The 23,959-nt window shown below is 35.9% G+C and overlaps 1 protein-coding gene across 10 annotated transcripts in view; it reads left to right on the top strand.

Moving 5' to 3' along the window:
- The window catches only part of Kdm6a (lysine demethylase 6A), a 213,940-nt gene that overhangs the window by 105,939 nt on the left and 84,042 nt on the right, over positions 1–23,959 (top strand). For all 10 annotated transcript variants that reach the window (XM_021249581.2, XM_004871536.4, XM_004871537.4 and 7 more), the window contains 2 exons: positions 13,267–13,325; positions 23,250–23,370. In XM_021249581.2, coding sequence (XP_021105240.1) covers positions 13,267–13,325; positions 23,250–23,370 — 180 coding nt within the window. The remainder of the gene's footprint in view (positions 1–13,266; positions 13,326–23,249; positions 23,371–23,959) is intronic.

The following is a 23,959-nucleotide window of genomic DNA, read 5'->3' as shown; positions in this document are numbered from 1 at the left end:
TAGGATCAATAAGTGACAGCATCAAAACTTGCAAAACACAGTATATAGACAACAATGTAATAATCAAAGGAATATGACATCACCTTCTCTTCTCTTTTTTTTTTCTTGGTGCCGAAGTCCATATTATGTGGAAAAGCATGGATAAAAGAGTATGGATAATAAGACTGAAAATAGATTCAGATGAATTGGACATTATACTTTGGATGGCTTGATGAATTATTTACATTTCCCTTTATGTATAAAAAGATTGAAATGTGATAAAATTTATTTTTCTCTAATTATAAAATAGTTCTTTTTTTTTTTTTTTGTACTGGGGATCGAACTCAGCACCTTGCGCTTGCAAGACAGGCACTGGAACCACTGGGCTAAATCCCTGGCCCCTATAATATAGTTTTAAGTACTAATTCTAAGTATAATCACAGCTTAATTTGAAATGTTTTTTTCTTTGTGGTACATAAAATATCTTAAACTTGATGGAGTCTTAGATTCATTGATACCACAATTCTAAAATAACGTTTGTTTTCAGGAATATGACTTTCACTATTATCTTTTAATACATTTTTCTTGCATAAACAATTGTTGGTTTTGTTATTTTACACTGATTTCCATTGATGTTGAGCTTTACTGGATGCTTTTGTAATTAGTTATTAGTATTTCTTTTGGCATCATTTAGCTCATTTCTCTATACCTTGTATTTCAGGTAACTGAAATCATCTTTTGAAGCTCTTACATTTCTTCCGACTTCTTTTAAGAAATCTACTCTTTGTCTTCTGTAACTTTTCTTTGCATATAGGGTTTCATTCAGCTTTCTGGATCTGGTTATTCTCTTCAGCTTGAGATAATTTTTAGTTACTACATCTTTAAATATTGCCTATTTCTCATTTGACCTATATAGCTGGTTTTAGATATACAGTAGACTTTACTATTCTTAGCATTACTTTCATGATTTCCATCTCTTTGTCTTTGTTATAATGTTCTCTATTTTAGTTCATTAATTCTCTACCTACAATTAATGTGAAATATCTCTTTCTCCCTTCTACAATAAAGGTAAGTTTTTTGTTGTTGTTTTGTTTTGTTTTTTGGTTTCCCTATGAACAGGAATGTATTTTAGTTTATCATTTTATTAAATGTTTCCTACATTTAATATACTAAAAGCTTTAAGTCTCAGGGTATTTTATTAGCTTGTGATATTTGCTGGTCTTTATGTCTCCGTTTTAGTTTTCAGCCTTTTTCTTTTTGTTACCAGCTCAACCATTCACTTATAAAGATAAGTAGCATTTTAAATAGTTTTGTATCAAGAGGGTTTTCCAATTATATTGTATTCGCTAGTTTACTGTGTATTTGGAAATGGAACGCATGGGAGTCTCTTAGTTATTATACTATAATTTAAGGGACTGTAAATGAAAATGTTGGGGTACTTTACAAAAATCCTTTAATTTGTCTGTGCTTTAAATATAAAAGAAAAGATATAAATATAAAAGAAAGAAGTTTTTGAATGACATTTGGCAATGTGTAGTATAACCCTGAAAAGTTCATACTATGTGGCCTGAAATGTTCATACTGTTTGACCTACCTAGTAATTCTACCTCTAGAAAGTACACTTAAAGACACGATGGTTTATGTGAGATGGCATATTAGATAGGGTATAGGTTCTGTATATTACAGAGACTTACATTGTAGCTTAAAACAAGAGAGACTGTGTATTATCTCTAGTGGGTCATAGGTAGAAGTTTTAGTAGTGGCATGGTAACTTTGTTCTATGATGTTGTTTAGGTTCTATTTTGTTGGCTCACTATCCATAATGTGTTGCCCTTGACTGCATGGTCTAAGGTACCCTTGGAGCTGTTGCTACATTCCAAGAACCTGGTCAGTGGAAGAAGCAAAAAGCAATAGACCTTTTGTTGGGAATCATGAGATGTCACACATCCTCCCACACTTATCTCATTGGCAAGAAATTAGTAATATGAACACTCCTAGCCGTAAGGGCAGTCACAGAATTTCTTTATTTTGTCCGATCATGAGAATAATTGAGATAGAAAACAGTAAGAGAAGCTACACATGTTGTTGCAAAATAAACTCTGTTAGTAATACAAATTAGCCCACATGTCATTGATAAGTGAGGAAAATATTTCTGTATTCCATGGGAATCTCCCTAGGAAGTATGATTATAAATGTCAGTAGAAAAGAAAAAAATCTTTCCGCTTGCCTGCTGTACTGGCAGCAGGCAGGCATATTTATCCTGTGGCTTACAGGCTGCTTGTCCTTTTTTCTTTTTGTTACAATACCAACTATAAAAAAGGCAGTTTTGTTACTCATATGCATTAACTATATTACATATTTTATATATGCCTTAAGACTATTCCTTTTCACTCAATATGGCCCAGGCAAGCCAAAATGTTGGTCATAACTCTTAAGAAAACCACCTTTATCTGGGGCTCCTCTTCAGAAATGGATTTCTCTAGTCTTGTACCACTGTCCGTTATTTTCATTGTTTCAGCACCTTCTAGCTCTGCTCTAATTAAAGGGTGTTCATATTCTGTTTATTGTTTTATAAATTATTAATATCAACTTCGGCAACCCAACCTATAACCATGTCAAACTTCCTACTTGAGTAGTTCAGGCTGTCTTTAGGTACTAGTTCCTATTTTTGAAATCTCTAGTTAGGATGTTGCATAAATTTTGAGTAGTTTATAACTTTTAGGTCACGTTATAGATCGTGTATGTCCTTTGCATAATTACTATGTGCTAATTTTCTTGACAGATACATTGCATTTTAAATATTTTACATGTAAAAATTACCTAGTTCAAAAAGAATCCTATGAGGTAGATACTGCTTTCCATTTTATAAAGAGGATGGAATTGAGACACCTAGTTCATTTAATGTGTTTCATGAGTTTTTATAGTAAGTGACAAGACTAGGATTCTAACACAAACCTAACGTTCTCTATGGCCTGATTTCATGATTGCTGTGAACATTACACATGTTTTGGAAGTAAAAGTTCTGCTTTGGTGATGTAACTTTGGGCTTGACGCATATGATGAGCTTTAGTCACCCTCTTTTGTTGTGTTATTATGCTAGGAAAAACCATTTAATTATCCAAAAAATAGTTAAGACTGTACAACAGAAATAATTTAGTATAAATCAAATCAGCAAGGAATCAAATTCTTTGATGAAAACATTTATAAGTTATTAAAAACTAAGATTGATTTATTCAGCATCAAACTTTTCCTATATAACTTATATATGCAAGTTCCTTAATATGGATCAAAAGGTGACTTGGCTTCTATGCTGTTACAGAATCATATTCTACTGGTGGAGAGAAATAGTGTATCTGTAATAGATATGGGTATTCATTTAGAACTATGTATTAGAAAACATAATTCTCTTTGGGTTTGGGAATGTGTCAGTTAATAGTTCTGGAAGATGTGAGCATTGTGTTAAAGGTAGATAGGAATTTGCCATTAGGGAAGTGAATATAGTATAAGATGGTAATGGCTTTTTCAGACAGAGAAAGCAAACATAATTATAATCATAGAAATATTCAGGAGCCTAATTTATTCATGGCACTGCATGTTGTTGACTGAAAGTGGTGGCTATAAAATGGGGGAAATGGAGCAAGAGTCATAAAATGAAAGCTTTTATAAATCATGCTAGGTTGTATGGACTTTTCTGAGAAGTTTAAAATAGAAAGTATCATGTTTTAGATTTTGAAAGCTCATTGGCAAAATGATTGAAAAGCAGGGAAATGGAGAGGCTGGGATTTGGGAGACAAGTTAGAAAACTGTTGACATAGTCTATGTAGATAAAGTTGAGGTTGGTCTTAACATAGAGAAGACAGAAATGAAGAAAGGGATAAATTCAAAAGTTTTTATATTATAAAATGAATATTTTCCTTTCGGGTACTGGAGATTGAGCCCAGGGCCTTTGCACTGATCTCCCTCTCCCCCTCTCCCCCCCTCTCCTTCTCTCTCCCTTTCCCTCTCTCCCTCTCTCCCTCTCTCCCTCTCCCCCTCCTTTGAGACAGGGTTTCACTAACGTGTTAATTGCTTTTGCAGGGCTCAAACTTGAGATGCCCCTACCTTAGTCTCCCAGAGTGGTGGGATTACAGATAGGTGTGTGCTACCACACAACACCATAAAATGAGCTTTGTAACTAGAATGAGCAGCATGGTCTACTGGTTGGGAGGAGGTGAGAGGAGAAAATAGAACTATGTTTTGGCTTTGTCAACTGGTGAGATTGTTAGATAGTGGTCTAAAATTCTGCAGTATCATTAGAGAACATCATATTCTTTTTCAGTGTAGGATTGGTGTAGTTTCAGATATTCATAGGATATGTAGCTGTTGGTGGAAACTAGAAGGCCTTTGGAAATTCATCCCTGGAGAGTTTGGAATGCCTTAATAGCTATTACTGGAGCTTTGGGGCAGTAGGCCCGCTACAAGCGTCCCAACAGATGAGGCTATGCCACCTGTCCTATAATGCCAATCAAGGAGATGTGCAGTGGTAAAAGGCAAGAAAGGAGCTTTAATCAGCATGGCTATATTGAGAAGCACAGATGTTGAGGTTCAAGATATGTCTTGGAGGGCTTCACAGAAATGTTGGAGTTTTAATGAAAAGGAGAACAAAGGCAAGGATTAGGCATTTCTGTAGCTGGGCAGTTTACATAGCTAGCAGTGTAAGTAACTGGTCAAGTCCTGGTCTTGTTGGTGGACATTTCAGGACTGGTTCTGTGAGGTCTTGGGAGAGCCATCTCTACCAGGAGATGTCACTTCTTGCTTTGGGGAGAGGATCCTTAGCTCCTGTCCATGTTCCTGCTTGGGGCGGGGATGTGACCTCATCCTGGGGTATACTACAAGGCTCTGCTTTTCCTGGAATACAAGATGGCTGCAGGTTTAAGACAATGACTTGAGACTTCTAGGCATGCTCCAGGGGGTTCTAGAACTAGATGTAAAAGCTGCTAATTAGATGTCCCTGCAGGTTCTGCAAACTATTTTAGTTTATCTTAGTTTCCTCACTCTTGAAGGGGGGAATGAGCTAGGCTAGGCAAATTTAGGACTAAAAAACTCCATAATGCTTCTTAAATGATAAACATGCTTAGGTGCAGAGCTAAGCAGGGATTTGTCCCAAAGTTTAAAGGTAGTAACAGAGACATAAAATGAAGACAGAGGTGCCAAGATTTATCCTGCTTTTAGTTCTCCACTGGGGAAACTTTAAGAGGCAGCCTGAGCAAGCCTAACCTCTAGGTCCCTTTTAGATAAGCTTCACTATCTCCCCCCCTCCCCCCGCCAACTTCTCAGTAGGGTAAATTATATATATATTTTTCCTACTGTTTATCACTGGCTTTGTAGATTTAGTGTCAGAGCACAAAAAACCCCCATATTTTTCTTACAGTTTAGCATGAGTTTATTTCTAAATATCCCAGCATAAAAAATATACTTGTCTTGAAAAATGATTCCTGGTCTAGGCCTGGTGACACAGGCCTATAATACCAGTATGACAAGTTCAAGGCCAGCCTGCGTAACTTAGCAAGACCCTGCCTCAAAATAAAAAATAGCCTGGGGATGTAGCTCAGTGCAAAGGCCCTGGGTTCAGAACCTAGCAACACCCCCTCTTCCACTTTACCGCCATGATTATTGTTGATGATTATTGGTGGTGGCTACAGTCAGATTGTTATTCCATCTTCAAATTGGTAACATTATATGTTATCATTTAGAACCTAGGTAGTTATTCTAGACTACATTAGGTTTACATCTTTCATAAAAGTTTTAGAAGCTTTTTAATTTAATTTTATTTTTGAGAAAGGGTCTTGCTATATATAGTTCGAAGTTACTATGTAGCCCAGGCTGGCCTTGACCTTCTGTAGCCTCCTGAGTGCTGGGATTATAGGTGTGTACACCACTATGCTTGGCTAGAAACTTTAATATTGGTTTTATCCACATTCTGTTCATCCCACCTCCCCTCCCTTTGTCTGAGAAACAGCTGCCTTCTCACTAGTGCTGCTTACTGCACTAAAGGTCTAAATTTTTATCCTTCAGAAACAAAACACATAAATCACACAGTTAAGTAGAAAATATCTCTGTCCCCAAAGGGGGTGGCCAGTGTTCTGATCTTAAACTTACTGGAACTCTACTATGCTCTGTAAAACTTGTTTTCCTTTAAATTCCTGATATGTTCATTACTGCCCTGCCAGTTCCTGCCTAATCTGATTTTTATACATGGTTGCTACTTGTCACTGTTAGCTAGAAATAGTTTTTCCTCTTCCAAAATTGGGTCTAATAATTGGGGACCTATAAATTAATGAAAATAGGTTAACAGGAGAAAAGGGAAAGTTGATTTCTCCTGCATTTGAGTTGTTTTGATGAGTATCTAACTAGAGATAAATGTCTTATATTTATTTATTTAAGTGGAGTTTTAGGTTTACAGCAAAATTGAAACGATATGAAGATTTCTCATATAACCCCTGCTTCCACACATATATAACCTTTCACATTGTCAACATCTCACAAGGGAATCTTACATTTGTTACCATCCGAGAACCTAAGTGACACATCATTATCACCCAGAGTCCACAGTTTTTATTAGGATTCATTCTTGGTGGTGTTGCACATTCCATTGTTTTAGAAAAATGTATAAAGACATGTGTCAATGATTATAGTATCATACAGAGTATTATGACTGCCCTAAAAATCTTATGTGCTATTCTTGTTCATCTCATCCTTCCTTGACAATTGGGGATTTTTTTTTTTTTTGGTCTTTTCCTATTAGACTTTCTGATGCTAAAGGACAGCTGATTTCCCACTTCCCACTGCTAAGGATCAGTCTTTTCCCAATCTAGAAACTCCCTAAAAAAGGGGCAGGGAGGGCGTTATCAGTTTAGATAACTACTGATTGTTTAGATATTTTCAATTAAAAATACTTTTCATGTTATTTTGATGTGCTGTTAATCCTTTTAGCATTCAGTGTAACTATGATACTTAACAGAAGGAGGAAGAAAAGAAAAAGACATTTATACAATAACAGCAACAGCTTTTCTAGAAACCTCTTGGTAGAAATCTGCTTGTTTCAATGACTGGAATTGTGTCATTATCACCAGGTTTTTCTTACTGTGAATGGCCAGGAAAAATGGGAAATGGTCAGCCAACCAACAGTGCCTTCCATCAGATTTCATAAATTTGAGGAAATTTCATAGGGAGTATCAAATATAAAGTTGTCAATGTTTTCTTTATTTCATCTTGTGTTCTAAAGTTTACTATTTGTGTATTTTATCACTCTTTTTTTCCAATCCACCTTTACACAAGTATGTTCATGAAAACAGAAACAGAACCCTCAGTGCCCTTTCCTTCAATTTGGAAATAGTCTGGGGAAACTTGAGAACCTGAGGAGCAGCAGTGCCTTCTCCAAATTTCTTACTATATTTTCTAAAAAATACCTTTCTCCTATAGGCTAGAAAGATGAAACTTCATGTGTCTTAACTTCAGAGAACTGCAGAGAGCTCCCTTCTCATGTCTGAGGTTGTACAACCTAGAGTCCTGGATATGTGACATAGAGCATTCAGGAATTGATCTGAGAGCCATGTGGGGCATCAGTGAAAACACCCCTGTGGATTCTGATATTGATGAACTGCTCATGCAGTGAACTGCATCTCTGCTGTAATAGACACTACAGACTGATAGTGATCCTATCAAGTTATAATTTGTTGTGTTTGTTTGTTTGTTTGTTTCTTTTTGGGTTTTTGAGACGGGGTCTCACTGTGTAGTTCAGACTGGTCTCAAACTTGTGGTGATCCTCCTATCTCAGCCTCAGGAGTGCCGGGATTACAGGTGTGCATCACCACACCCAGTTTCAAGTTAAAATTTCTTAACTTGCTATTATAACAGGTACTATAATACAGTCTAGAGCAGAGATTGGCAACCTTCTTTTGTAAAAGGCCAAATGATAACTATTTTAGACTTTGGTCTTTGTTACAACTACTCATCTCAGCTGTTGTAGCTGGAAAAAGCCTTAGACAGTAATCGAAAGAGCAAATGATGGGTGTGCCATAGGTTGTTGGCCCTCAGGTAGTTGCTCTTACCTAAGGATTTACCTTAAGTACAGTAGGTCTCCCTTTTCTGCAGTTTTGCTTTACATGATTTCTAATACCCACTGTCAAGAGCAGCCTGAAAATAATAAATGGAGTATTCCAAAAATAAACACTTGATAAGTTTTAAATTGTATGCTGTTCTGATAGTGTGATGAAATCTGGCACCATGCCCCTTCCATCCTGCCAGGCTGGGAATATGAATCATCCCTTTCTCCAGTGTATCCACATTTTATATGCTACTTGTTAGCCCCACAGCCTAAGAATAGTGATGCTGCCAATTTGGATATGCCAAAGAGGAGCTGTACAATGAATGTTTTTTTTTTTTTGGTACTGGGGATCGAACTTGGGTCCTTGTGCTTGCACAGCTGGCAGCGAGACCACTGAGCTAAATCCCCAGCCTGTACAATATTTATTTAAGTACAGAGGTGAAAGTTCTCGATTTGTGATCTATGGTAAGAACACATGCTCTATCTGTGAAATTATAGGAAGAAGAAATTCGTACTAGCTTTGCTCTTACACCTTAAACTACAGAAGTTAATAGCCACAGTGCATGATAAATAGTTAAGATGGATACGACATTAAATTTGTGGATGGAAGACATGATTAGAAAACTGTTCTGATTGATAACAACATGTTGCGCCAGAGAGCATTGGGTCTGTGTGAAAACTTGGCAAGGGATCACCTGAAAAGAGTGACACCAAGCCATTTACTGCAGGTAAGGGTTGAGAATAAATTTGGACTTAAAAATATAAAAATTCCTAGAAAGGTTGTATCTGCCCATGAAAAAGCTGCTGCCACATTTCCAGTAAAGTTGATTAAGGAGTAGAGGACATTGCTCAAAGCAAGTCTTCATTTGTGCCCCATAAACCTACATTTATTAAAATGCAAAGGAAACATCAAGGCATAAAACATAGAAGGATGGATTAACTGTGGTATTCTGTGGCAATGCTGCTGGGATATGGTAAATCTAGGTATGTATATGTACACAGTGAAGAACCGCCATACTCTAAAACAAGATTAAAAATTATTTTTTGAGGGAGAACAAGCACATGTACATTGACATATTGCTGTAATTGTTCTGTTGTTTCAGTGCTGCTTATCTTTTACTGCGCCTAATTTATAAATTAAACTTTATCATAGGTATGTATGTATAGGAAAAAATAATATATATAGAGTTTAGTACTATCTAGTTTCAGGCATCCACTGGGGGTCTTGGAACCTATCACTCATGGGGGTGTGGGAGGCTATTGTATATTTTATAAATAATACACTTCCCAGAAAACTATTCCCCTAATTCCTCACAATAGATTAAAGATTGCATCAAATTTAACCACATTGCCATATCAGTGTCTTTACTCAGGTCATCCTTTTGCATAGACCCATGTTTTTCAGTAGGGTTACCGTTAACATTTTTGGTGAGATAGTATGTTAGTTTTTTGGGAGGGAATACATGTATTTCAAGGTACAGTATATAGCAGTTCAAACCATTTCCAAAGATGTGTGACATAGAACCCCAGGCTCAAGTCTTATTTTTCCTTCCTTCTTGTCATTGAGATGTAGTATTCAAGTACTGTAATAAATCTTCTTAGTCCTTGTAATACTTCATTAACTCTTGTAGCTTGGCATATATGTACTATTAGGCATTGATTTCATAAACTTTTATAATTAGATTATAAACTTACTGAGGATAAGGTTTGTTTGTTTGTTTTTTGGTATCGGGGATCGAACTCGGGACCTTGTGCTTGTGAGGCAGGTGGCAGCACCACTGAGTTAAATCCCTGGCCTGAGGATAGGGATTTTTGTCTGTTTTGTTCATTACTATAGAGGGAGAAAACTACCTCTTCCTTGTACTCAACTAAGGTTTTTGGCTGGGGCTCTTGTAATAAAAGACAGATTAACAAGACAAAAGCATATGAATTTATTTAATATAAGTTTTCCATGATCTGGGAGTTTTCATAAGGAAATAAAGACATAAAGAAAAACTTAACTCTGAATGTTTTTATGCTAGATTCGATGGAAAGTAGAAAGTCTTCCAGTGTGCTAGGATATTACTGCATGTGGGTAGATGGGGAGAAACTAAGCAAGGCCTGTGATTCCTCTCTTTCCCTTCATCTTCAGAGAGGCAGGCATAGGTAGGATACCTCTCAACTGAGGGTCTTAAGACTTTACTCATGGGAGAAGGGTATGAAAGCAGTTTACACATTTAGTATGGCAAGATGCCATATTTTGGGGCACTGTGTTCTGAACGTTGTCATTACTATCTTTATAGTACCTATAGCTCTGACATGACTAAGTAGGTGCTTAGTAAATGTTTAAATTATTTTGTTGCTACTGAAAAATGAGACTTAGCTCCTATTAGTAGATAGGGGCTGTGTTAGTTTTCTGTCACTGTGACCAAATACTTGAAAAAATTAACTTATAGGAGGAAAGATTTATTTTGGCTCATGGTTCCAGAAGTTTCAGTCCATGGTTGGCTGGCTCCATTATTTCTGGGCCCATGGTGAGGCTGTACATCATAACAGTAGAGCATGGTAAAGCACAGCTGCTCAACTCATGGTGACCAGGAAGTGTGTGTAGGGGTCCCAATAGGCTCTTCAAAGGCATATTTCCAGTAACCTACTTCCTCCACCTAGGCCCCATCTCCTAAAGTTACCAGTAGTGCCACCTCCCAATGGTGCCACCAGCTAGAGACTAAGCCCTCAACACACAAGCCTTTGGGGGACATTTCAGATCCAAATTATAGCAGAGGCCATTCCTTATATTAATACTGGGCAACCAAGGGAACTGAGCAAACAGGTGTAAATATTGGGTGTTGAACTTGGCAAATTTGGGGGAAATCTGGTATACTGAAGCATCACTATGCTATGTGAAAGCAACATACAGGTAAATTGGGACGCCTGTGTAGCATTTTTGCTTAGTCAATTAGAATTTAGTTGATACACAAATAACAAACATGTAGTAGTTAAGAGGGAGCTCTGGAGGTTGATGCAGGTTTAATTCCTGTGTCTGCTTCTTAGCACCTGTCTCCTTGAACAAGTTTCTTAATCTCTTTGATCCTCAGTTTCTTCATTCTGTAAAGCTCTCTACCACCTCATAGGGTTGTTAGAACCTTTTAAAATAGTTGATAATAACTTTTTGGTGTAAAACTAAGTTATTATTACAAAATAATGTTGTATGACAAATTGTACTGAGACCAAATTTAGATTGGAAAGGTGGGACAAGCAACAAAACTTGGTGGGGGAAGGTGGCATTTAAATAGATCCTGAACGATTGATAGAATATACAGGGTAGCAGGGATGGGACAAGATTTCCTAGAATTAGAAAGCTGAAGTATGTAGGATGTCTCCTGAAGTAGAAATACTCCTCAATAATCTCGTATTTCCACCCTACCTACCCCACCTTCTCTGGGTTGTTACGTGTTGTTTACTCAAGCCCTGCTTCCTTCCCTTCCACCTTCCTCTCCTCCCTCCCAAGAGAACAGTTGTCTTTCTAATCTTGACTTTCTAGGTAGAACAGTTCATGACTCTGAATTAACTACTTCTGCATTTTGAGTATCCATGCCTCATCTCCCGTGTCCTAGATTGCATGGTTCTTGAGAGTAGGGGAAGAATATTTTATTCAGTTTGGCTCACTCAGCCCTAGAGTATTGTTCCTGTCACCAAGTAAATGCTCAAATTATTCCAGGAGTGGAATAGTAAATGAATGTTCCTGATTAAAACAATTCTAACTAAACTTAAAAAAAAAAAAAATTTAAATACAGATTTTTCAAGTGGAAGTTGTCTAAAACCTTCATGACTTCCTGAATTTGTGAATAGTCCTATCACATATAATGTTCTTATTTGAAAAAATTGGGGGGAATGAGGATTTAACCAAATTAAATTACCATATTTATTACATTTTACAATGTACTTAAGTGTTTCCGTGAACGTGCTTAGAATTCAAAGGAAATGCATAATATAATTCTAGAATAAATTTTAATATTTAAAAAATCTTTGTGCCTCAAAAATAGTCACCAAAGTGTTTATATTTGGGCTTTAAACATCAGTGATTACTTTTCTCACATCAGTGACTGATAATAAGCAGTTGTGTGATAAGTGCTCTAGTTCCCTCATACCTAGGGCAAGATGACTGCAAGGGAATGTTCCACACTGCCTGCCTGAGATCCCCAGCAGGATTGAATCCCAGTTGCCCCCAGCCATAATGAGCCTACTAATCCATTCTTCATTGGTTTTCTTTCTTTCCTGCTTTGCTTCTCCACTCCCTTCCTGGTGTTTCTTAGGGTAACTTCCCAAATAAGCTCCTACTACTAAAACCTTGTCTCTGGGTCTACTTCTTGGTAAATACAACCCAAGACTGTATGGTAAGAAGCATTTGAATTTAATAATAGTTTAAAATATCTGATGTTTTAGAAATCAGAGAAATTTTTAATTTAAAATTTAGAATTTTACAGAAATTTGTTCAAAAGGATCAGTGCAAAAGTTTTACCTTTATTTTTGAAAGCTTTACTTTTAGAGGAGATTTATAGATTTATAACATATACTAGATATCTAAATGTTTGCCTTTTTTCTTGTTTGTTTTGCCTTTTAAAAAAAATGGGCATAGGTAGCTTATTCCTATTTGGAAGCCAGAGGTAAAATAAGTCACAATAAGTTTTGGCATTCCTTAAAAGGAATCAGTGATCATTAAACTCCAAAATGTAACCTGCTAGGTATTGTTTTGGTACACAATTTTTTTAATGCTAAAATTGTTGTAGGTTTATATTGTTACATTTTCTTTTAATTTTGCTTTCCTGGTGATGATGAACATAGAATTAAAAACAGATCAAGAAACAGAACCAGTGAAAGAATGCAGATGCAAGCAAGAGAATAGGATAGGATTGTCTGAGCATTTTCTTATTCCTGATGAATAGATTTTTTTAAAAATTTGCTGACTGAATTTTGCTGGTAATCTTTTAAATTTCAGGACAAGTTTGATTAAATAAAAGCCCAGAATATCTCTCCAAGTTGATTTGATCCTGTGCCATTTGCTGATTCATCATACTACTTCGCTGTTTTAAAAATACAACTATATTGTGACGCATGGTAGAGTTTTAAGACCCTAACATCATGGATACCATATTTTATTTCATAATATAGTACACTAGATATTAATGCTTTTCCTAAAAGTCTCTTTTTCCCTTCTTTTATAGAACGCTGCCTTTTTATATGGTCTTGGTTTGGTCTACTTCCATTACAATGCATTTCAGTGGTAAGTTGACAGAAAACCAATAATTTTAGATGTTACTAGTAAATAGCTTGTTTTAGTTTCTTTGGTTGGTTTTTCCTTGATTGTGTGTGCACAAGTGTGTATGTAATAAATACAAAATATTTTAGTGTCAATAAGTACATTTTTTCAATAATGTTTTGAAATGATTAGATTGTTCCTTCACGTATTGAACCACCTGAGAGTATTGTGTGTAGGGGCTGGGGTAAATATAGCTCAGTGGTGGAACATGCACTTAGCATACACAAGGCCCTGGGTTCGTTACCCAGCACCACAAAAACAAAACAAAGTTGCGTGTATTTTTTGAACAATCTGGTATAACGTTCTAGTCAAAGAAGGCTTAGATTAGGAAGCTTTGTGGAATTACTCATTATGGACTAGTGATCCTCATGTTATTTAAACTAAGAAATGATTATGATCTCAGGTCTCAAGATCTTGATCCATCAGGATCAGTATTTTTACCTTGTTTGACTTCTAGATAAGATTGCCCACCCCCTTGCAGTCTCCAGTTTCTAGTAGGTAGGCACTGTATTATAAACTTTCAGTTCTCTCTTATGTAAAATAAGAGTAATGGTATCACTTGAGAGTTGGAGATTAATTATGATAGCAATGAATAGATTTTATAAACTGTAAAATGTGAGATCCGGTTACCATGACCTTTGTCCCATTGTTTTTGTTTGCCAGACAATAGCAGGCTCTAAAGGAAAGAGCATAGAATTTGAGTTGGAAGTTTGGTATTCAGACTGCAGTATTGCCACTTAGTTTGAACTTCAGTTAAATAACTTTCCTAGGTCTGTTTCCTCATTTGTTTAAAGAAGATACTAAAACAAAACTAAATTGCAATGACATCCATTTTACAGAGTTTTGATGATCAAATGAAATACTGTAGCCTTGTGAAGACATTTTTTGTTTGAAGTGTATCTGACTTTGTCAGAGTCCCTTCTGTGGTCCAGAATTTTAAACTGAGTGGCTGAGAGTCCAGAGCAAAGTGATTGTGTATTGACCATAGGTTACAATTCTTATTGTATACCTGTTGTGTATTCAGAATATTGGTTAAAGAACTTTCACAAATGCACTGATAGTGATTTGATATTTTTTCCCCTTAAGATCAAACTTTAACCATGGATGGCTCCTACTAGTACGATTTTTCTTTCCTTTTAGCTTTTGGTCCTGTTAACTTCTAATCATGTATGGCAAACACTGTGTTATTAGAGAGCACCTGTGAATTATAATCATTCAGAACACTGCTTTTCAAAAAGCAACAATTTCAACAATTGATTTTCATAGAGAAGCTTTATAATTTTCTTTTAAATTATTCTTTTCTTTACAATGATCCTAAATTAAGCCTCCTAATTTCATGTTCAGTGTGTCATACTTAAAACCAAGGATAGACTAGAACTACTGCATTTTAAAATCTGTTAGATTCTTAAAGATCCTATTTATAGAATTCAAATTTGTAAATATTTATGACTAGATTTACTTTTTACTTTTGTAAGGGAAGAAAACAAGATACATATATTTAATTGAGATTTAGATAGCTGTCTAGTAGCAGAAACAAGCTTATGCTCAGATTGCCTGAACATGCATGCATATGTGTTTGAATAGATAGGTGTTTATGTTTTAATCAGTATTTATAGTTGTTCTCTTGGTCACATTGATACAGTCTTTATGGCCTGGTAGAAATAATTTAGGGAAAAACCAAAGCAAGGAACTCTACAGTTTAGGAATGGATATATCTCATATGAGCCTGTTTTCACATACCTGTGGTGACTTATGAGCTTAAATTTGATTGCTTTAATAAGTCTGTGACCATGCTAAGTTAGAGGTCTTATAGCTGTGGAAAATTATTGAATCTTTTGATTCCTTATCTACATAGGATTTCTGTATCCTTCAGTTGACTCAAGAAATGAAATTGAGTGATGAAAGTACAATGCAATGCCTGAATTAATAAGTGCCATCTCTGTTGATCATGTCTTGATCACCATCATTTTAAGTTTCAGTGCTATTAGCTCCTCCTAAAATAATGTATCTCAGCTTGTCTATGAATTTGCCTTGGCTTTGCTATGTTTCTTCTCTTGCTAATGAAATGTTTCACAAATTGTACCTCACATTTCTACTTAAATTGTATTATTTCTTGAACAATCACAAAATTAGAAAGCATGGGGTAGTGCTTGTTGGAAGTTTCAGAGTACAGCCTTACTTAGGTTAAAACTACTTTGTGTTTTATTTTTACATATGCATTAATTACTGAGATTAGGATGTTTTAACTGCACACTAAATTTTTAGGGGTTTGTTGATAAATGATTCCAGAGAAGAGAATCATATCTTTTCATATTGTCAGCACAAAGAATCTACCTCAGATATCTCAGAGTGTAATATCTCTGCTTCATGTAATTGAAGTATAATTTGACACTTATTTATGGAGTCTTTTGACATTTGATGAGAACATTTTATAATAATGTGTATAACCATCGTGTGTGTTTGGGTTGGTGATAGTGACTTTTTTATTAAGCAGTTGTATTAACTATAGCATTATTGTTAGCCTGTTTGTTTCTTGTCAGATTATTTAGTTCATTTTTTTTTCTATTGTAGTTGATTTTATTGGTCAGCTTCTAGATCAGACCGATTATTTGGACGGAGTTTTCAGTTTCAATGAGTCTCTTTTTAGATAGAGAAGTTCACATCAGAAAAGTACATTAGAACAACTGTTACATGCTGATTGGATTTCTCCTTATTATTCAGCTGTATTATTATTCTACTGAGTGATTTGGGACTAACTTTAAAGATGTCTAAAAGGAGAAAGGTACAGAAGCACATGGTAAAACATACATAGGAGAGAGCTAGAAATAGGTCTCTATAAAACCACACCTTTACATGTGCATGTATGCAAGCTCTGTGCTTTGACTTGTTCATGAAGGTAGCAGATTGCTAGGGGTACCTTGAACTGAACTTGAATTTGGTAAGAAACATATCCTACAGCGAGAGGAAGCAAAATACATATAGAGAGAGCTGGGGATTTAGCTCAGTGGCATCGTGCCTGCCTCACAAGCTCAAGGTTCTGAGTTCAATCCCCGGTACCACCAAAAAAAAAAAAAAAATATATATATATATATATATATATATAATATATATATATATATATATATATATAATATATATATATATGGAGAGAGAGAACAGAAAGACTGATGGAAAAAGATAGTTGGGGAAGATACGTCTTTTGACAATCCAGTAGAAGGAAACAAACTGTCTTACCCAGTACAGCCTGTACCCATATCACTAAATATCTTTCTAAAAATGCCTTTCAGCTGTCTCTGGGCTATAACTCTTTGTATTCTTCCCATTGATCTCTGTTAGAATGGTCTGATGGTGGCAAATACAAGAGATGTGCAGTGTTGTGCTACAGGCACAGGGCTTTGAAAATTAGGCTCCTAAACCTAATTGACAGGCTGATAAAGAAATATAGTGGTCGTTATCGTATATATCAAAAATAATTAAAAGAATAAGATGGGAGATGAGTTTTGAAAGACAGACATGTTAACACAAGTAAAATTTCTTTAGGATTTATTTCCATAGCACTGTACCAATCATGAATGTTCTTAAGGTTGTAGGAATTTCTGTGCTTCTGTATGGTCACTTCTTTGAGTGTAGGAATGAAAAGAACAGTGATGATCTTAAAACTTTTGCATGGAATGAAAGAAAATAGTGCAAAATTATATGTAGTGTAATTAGGATAGCATTGATCTAGCATGGGATGTGATAAAAACCTAATATTTGCTGGGTGTGGTGGCATACACCTGTAATCCTAGTACTCTGGGAGCGGAGGCAGAGGATTTCAAGTTGGAGCCCAACCTGGACAGTTTAGAGATGCTGTCTCAAAATTAAACAAAAGGTGAGGGGCTGGGATATAGTTTATTGTGATGGCTCTGAGTTCAGTCCTCAATACCACTGCCACCCCCAACCCTAATGTATTTTTGAGCTGTCATACTATAAACATGCTCTTAGACTAAAAATTTAATTTTCAGTACATTTCTATTAAAGTAAAACAGTTCTTAGCTGAGAGTGGTGGTGCATGCCTGTAATCCCAGCACTGAGGAGGCTGAGGCAGGAGGATTGCTGAGAGTTTGAGGCCAGCATGGGCTACACAGTGAATTCAAGGCCAGCCTGCACTAGAAAGCGAGACTCTGTCTTAAAAAACCAAGAAGAGAAAACAAAAAACAGCTGATGTTAATTAACACGTGTTGAGTTTATTATGTACACTTCTATTTAAAAAAAAGTATCTAGGAGATGAAGCTAAAGCAGTTCTGATAAAGTTATACCTTACCAGTGATAAGATTGCCAGAGAAAATTTGAAAGGGCTTTGATTAATCAAGCTTCAAGAAAATTATGGAAAAAAGTATAAATCTTGCAATAAGGAAGGGAAAAAATGTGTCCCAATGTTTATAGTGATTAAATGAAAACTGTCTAGAGAGGGCAAAAGAGCGTATGAGCTTTCTAACTTAGCCTCAAATTTAAGGTCCTTTCTGATTCAACCTCAAGTGATCCTGCTAGCTCAGCTATTGCTCTTTTAAATACATTCTTTGTGCTCTTCACACTATATTTCCCCAAAAATATCTTTAGCTTTTTTTTTTAACCTCTGTGACTTTCTTTGTGCCGTTTACTGTTTGATCTGCCTTCTCTTCCACTCTGCCTTTTAAAATATTATTACCTCTTTCATCAAATATTTTATTGTTTTATTTAAAAAGAACCTCTAAATTCCTGATGTATGCATGGAAGCATGTATGTGTTGTGTGTATATATGTTATTACAGATTTAGAGCTAGAATATTCTTTTAATTAGTGTGAAATTTTGTGGAATTAGTTTATTTACCCCTTCATGTATCCTTGAGGGAAATTTCTAGATGCACCTGTATTAGCCCCTGAGAACTTAAAGTTTCACCATGCCTTTTTCCAGATGTACTAAAACTGTGTGAGGAACATTTACCTAATGTTATTACTTTTACTATAGAGCAGGGTTAGCTTTCTAGAAGTGTTATTAAAAATTATAATTGTTTTATTATATATTCAGTACATGTGTATGTTTTTTGGAAGTAGTGCCATTGAGGTTTTTCCTATCATTTTCCTTTTTAAATTGCTAATGAGAAATTTTAAGAAACCTTTAAATTGAAAAATCTTTAGAAATAATATTGGTGAAATCAAAACTTTTTACATAATAATTTAAAATGCCAATTATATCATGCACAGCAATGCGTGACTTTTTTGTTGCAGTAGAGAGTATGCTGTAAGTTTTCAAAACTGAACTTTTAAAAACAATCAGCCTGAGCTTTTTCAGGCATTGCGTCATAAATGTATTTTATAGATTTTGGTAGCCATTTCTCTCACCATAAAATTCTGTCATAATTCTGAAGTCAGAACACATTATATGTGTTGATGATTTATTCTAGTTTGTGCTGAGAAACTGTGTTCTGGCTGCATGGATTATGGTAAGATATAAATGCAATAAAAGAACAACTGAAATAAGAATGTAGTCTTTCTTGAGTGGTGTTTTAGTTACTTTTCTCTCATTGCTGAGATAAAATACCCAACACCCAAGGTTAAAGAAGAAAGGTTTATTTAGTTAACAGTTCGTAGAGGTTTCAGTTCATAATTTGCTGGCTCCAAGGCAGGTGACATGGCAGAGGAGAAACAGTTTATGGCAGGTAGAAGGTAGCAAAGTAGTGAAGAAGCAAAGCAGCAAGTGACAAGCGACCCCAGCATCCTTCTTTCTATACTTTATATTCTGTCAGGCTACCTGCCCTTAGCACTCACACTCAGGGAGGGACCTCCCATTATCCACTCCCAGAACTATACCAAACCAATCAGTAGACTAATTTAGTAATCACACACCCTTGATCCCAGCATCACACACTTAATCCCAGCATCACATATTCTAGATCGAGCCACCTCTGAAAAGCCCCACCTATAAGTGCATGAGGCTTTGGAGGGACATCTAGACACAAGCCATAACAAGTCATATCCGCTCCCCCCCCCCCACATTAGTTGTTTTATTTTCCTAGGATAGGGAAACCTGAAGGACCATGTAGGAGAGAAGGATGGGTAAAAGTTTAGAAGGAAAATGAGCTTAGACATTTGAATAATGTATTTTATGTTAGATGAGGGAAACTGATCAGTAAAGAGACTTTAGAGCTCCTCCTCTCCAGTAAGAAGCCCCATCAATTAATTACCATCAGTTAATACCTATTAAACCTTTGCTATATTACTTAGAATATTAAAAATAAAAGTAATGTGGACCTTAAGAAATAGACTTAGAAAAGCTGGAGACAAAATACCAATAGGTGGAAAATAAAATAACTTATAGAGTGAACCTAACTGCTGATTAATACTAAGTAAAAAATATTTGATACTAAGGTTGGGTGATGAGTCTTGAAGATAATAGTAGATTTAGAAGGAAGTTGAAGAGTGAAAATACTCCATATCAGGAGAACACAGAAAGGACAAGCAGTAAAGAGAAGAGTGCCAGTATTTGCATAGAGAAATTCCTGAGATAAGCCAGTTCACACATGAGGAGGAGCAGTGTCGGGACATAACTGGGAATGGAGTTATACAGTGTTGTAGTCAGGGTTTTGGCAAAGCAAAACATTTACTACAGGACACATAGTTTATAAGATTATTTTATGATAGTTACCCAAAAAGTCAAATGCAAAGGAGTACAAGAGATATAACTGCATACTAGAGGCCCAAAGAAACCAACCGAGGGCCTGAATCCCAGCAATGTCCCACACAAGTCCATCTAAAGGCTTAGAGTCCAAGGCAGTGTCCTCCACGAGCCCAGCCAGTGGCCTAGAGCCCATGGCAATGTCTCATGCTTGTAGGTATTGAGGATATGCGTTTAGAAGGCCCAAAGGCCAGTGGTGGAAGCCAGAAAACCTATGCGGGTGAGATGAAAGATTTGTGCCACCAAGCTGAGGGATCCACATTGGAGCCAGGAAGTGATAGGGTGAAGATGAGAGCTCCCCCAACAAAAACAGCAGTCATTCCCAGTAACAGCCAGGCCCCGAGCTCCTCCTCTGATGAGAACAGCCTAGTTTGCATCAGGGAAACCATCTGCAGCAAGCTTTCTCCTAGAAAATCAACAGGCCAAGATCTTCCCCTCCAGTTCTCTTTTAATGGCTGTTGGTAACAATCCTCAAGTGGATCCTGCACACCCAGACCATGCTGATACAGTTCAGTTGGGCGTTACAAGTTGACCATTAGTTAATCCACTACTACAGGTATTGCTCACAGATCTCTCACACAACACAAAGATATAATTAAGTTGTTAGTATGGTGGTTATTAGGCAAGCACAAGAGTTAACTGTCAATTAATGCAAACCAGAGCAGAGTGAAGAAAGTTCTTAAGGAGTTTATTTTGTAAATACAGTAATGAAAATTGGGCCTACAAGGTAATGGATTTGATGTAGCTTATTGTCCTGAGCAATTTTTAAAGTCCTTAAAAAGTAAGTTTAAGTTCAGCCTAAGTGTGTTTGGAGTGTTTCTGTTAATAGGTTAACAGTCCTAGAGATGCACACACCTACACCTGTGTTAACATACGTTGAGAATGTGTTAGGCTCCCCTCCCCCATATCATACTGTGAATCAAATGGAAGAGGTATCTGTACTAAAGGCACTGTTGGAGTAAGACATCCACAAATACTGTGTTTAGAGCAAAGGTGGAATAGAAACTGAGACTGAATAAGAAATATTCCTCCTGAGGAGTTGTTATTGATGTCCTGTCTTCCCTCTCTTCCTTGTATGCCCTTTCTGCATCTCTTTTCCTCTTCCTTGTATACCCTTTGTTGCATCTTTTTTCCCCCCTAACTTCTCTTTATTCCTTCTTTCTCTTGCTGTTTTTCACTTTTCTTTTATATCTATGAATCTGGCTACCTAAGTTTTTTTGTTTTGTTTTGTTTTTTGGTACCAGGGATCAAACTGAGGACGTTGCGCTTGCGAGGCAGGCGGCAGCACCACTGAGCTAAATCCACGGTCCTGGCTACCTAAGTTTTTTATTGGCACATGTGGACATTGCTTAGTTCTGACTCATTTATTCCATTAGATAGTTTTCTAAACTATATCATAAGGTTAATTAGGACATTATGAAGCATTATTCACAAATTTTATTACTACAAAATATACTTAAAGTATGCAGATCATGTTACATTATAACATGATAGTGTAAACATTCATTTAACAATCACCTGGGTCAAGAAATAAAACATTGCCATCACCCTAGAAGCTTCCAAAAGCTCCCCCATACCCTTTGCCAGGCACATCATATGTTTTAATTGACATCATATATTGCTGCTATTGTTCTCTATCCTAACCTTTTTTTGCGGAGGGTGCTGAGAATTGAACACAAGTCTTCATGCATGTTAAGCATGTACTCTACCACTAAGCTATATTCCCAGCCCTCTTCCTAGCCTTTTTTGATGCCTCCCTCCCCAAACACCTGTGTTGCATCCTGCCATGTGTGTGTGCAGTTATTGAAATAGTAAGCCACCTCTGAATGAGAATGGTAGTTTGCCCCAATTCTTTTCTGTCAGTTGTTTGACCTCCTTTCCTGCCTCAAAGCCTGTGTACATCAGATAAGAAAACACGTGTATACCATACCCGCTTAAAAAAATCTAAGAGATGATTGTACAGCTCTTCTTCAAGAAGTAAATTAAGTACTATCATAAACAGGTGTGAATGTGTTTGATGCTAGACCTGTACTCCACCCCCATCCCTCATAAACAGTAACTTTTAGAATTCTTAATTTTATAAGAAACATGTATATTGCCTCACATATCTTTTATTGGAAGTAGAAAATACATGAATTTATTTTCTTCTATTTTGTGGTATGGTATATAAAAAAACTAGTTTTTGTTTTGGAAGAACCTTAAGGTTCAAAATAGCTACCTTAAGATCTGGAGAGGTACAGCTATTTGAAAAAAGCTTTTCAAGAAATATATTAGCTTGTGCTTAGAAGAAGCTTTAAATCATGTAAGGATTTCTAATATACTGTTACATCTGATATCATAATTTTAAAATTTAAAGTAGACATTTTTCTTTGTCATTATTTAATATTCATTGCCAAGTAGGTAATACAGTCACATAATTATGTTAAGCAGTATAAAAGTTTAACTGGTGAAAAATATACCTTTACCCCCACTTTTAAATTTGTTCTACTGATAGTCAAAATCTTTTGTAAAAGATAGTGTGTGAATTTGAAGCAAAGATAGACCAAGGAAAGTGAAATGGAATAAACCCAGGAATGGACTCACGTGAATATGGACATTTGATTTAGGACAAAGTAGCACTGTTGGGGGAAAAAATTAGCACTGTTGGAGTGAGGAGTATCTTTTCTTCCAGTGGTACAGGAACTATTGGATATTAGTTTTGGAAAATATACAAATTGACCCCTAACTCATGCACTATAAAAGATCATAAACGGTGGATTATAAATTTAAATATGCAAGACAAAAATATAAAGTTTTAAAAAGACTTAATATTATGGAATAGACTAGAAACATTTTCTTGAGGAGGAATTAATCCCTCCTGTCTGTTCTCCTTTTCTCTCCCTCCTTGAAGAAATTCCAAAAGCGGTGAACTCAGTTATTTACAGTGAGAATTTTATTAAATCATGGTATATTGTTTGTTTGAATAATTATCTTCTACCAATTCCTTTTATATGAAATTCGATTATATATATTTAATTATATAAAAGGCCCAAGTGTCCCTTTCTAGTTTTCTTTTTATTGTTTATTTACATTGTTTTAATAAAACTCACATTTCCTTTAAAACAATATTGCATAAAACAAGTTTTACTGTACTACCACTCAGAAATTCATGCACGTTTTGAAAAGTTAAGATATCTTATGTCTATATTCTTTCAGGGCAATTAAAGCATTTCAGGAGGTGCTTTATGTTGATCCCAGCTTTTGTCGAGCCAAGGAAATTCATTTACGACTTGGGCTTATGTTCAAAGTGAACACAGACTATGAGTCTAGTTTAAAGGTAGGTTGTTGGGTTTTTTCAAGATACAATGTTTCATTTTTGTGTTTTTTTGTTTCTGTTGTCCTTACATATTAGAACATCGAAAAATGTTGAAATTTATATTGGCACTTTAAAAAGACAATTTGAAAATATAGGTGATGGAGCTGTTTCATTAAATATGAACCGAAAGATATATAAGGTTGGATTTCAGGATACAAAGTAGTTAATGATGCTAAGATTTGCATGGTAGCTAGTTACACTGTTAAACTTTCATTTTGTTTTTAAGTTTTGACTAAAGTTTATTTCCTGGAAAGGGTGAAGGTTTCAATCTCTATTTGGACATCTACTCTACTCCCTTATGTGATAAGCTACAGTAGTGGCCAGAATCAGCTACTTAATGATGCTGTTTCTGTGACCCAATCATTGGCCATTTCTTTGTATAGGTCTCAGTAGAAATCTGTCCACCTCTACCAGCAGAGAATGTGTTATATCTAAATTACAAAACAGAGTATTCTCAAGGTATTTGGACTGTCTTACTGTTTGTGAGTGCAAGCATTGTTGGGAACAGATAGTATGTTGTTAGTTACATATCTCACTTCCCACCAATGGA

This window comes from Heterocephalus glaber, unplaced genomic scaffold (genome assembly GCF_053883595.1).
Source record: "Heterocephalus glaber isolate CG9 unplaced genomic scaffold, H.glaber_assembly_v1.0 deba00001547, whole genome shotgun sequence".
Lineage (NCBI taxonomy): Eukaryota > Metazoa > Chordata > Mammalia > Rodentia > Bathyergidae > Heterocephalus > Heterocephalus glaber.
Note: the sequence above shows the minus strand (reverse complement) of the source record. Positions and strands in the feature narration are given on the sequence as shown.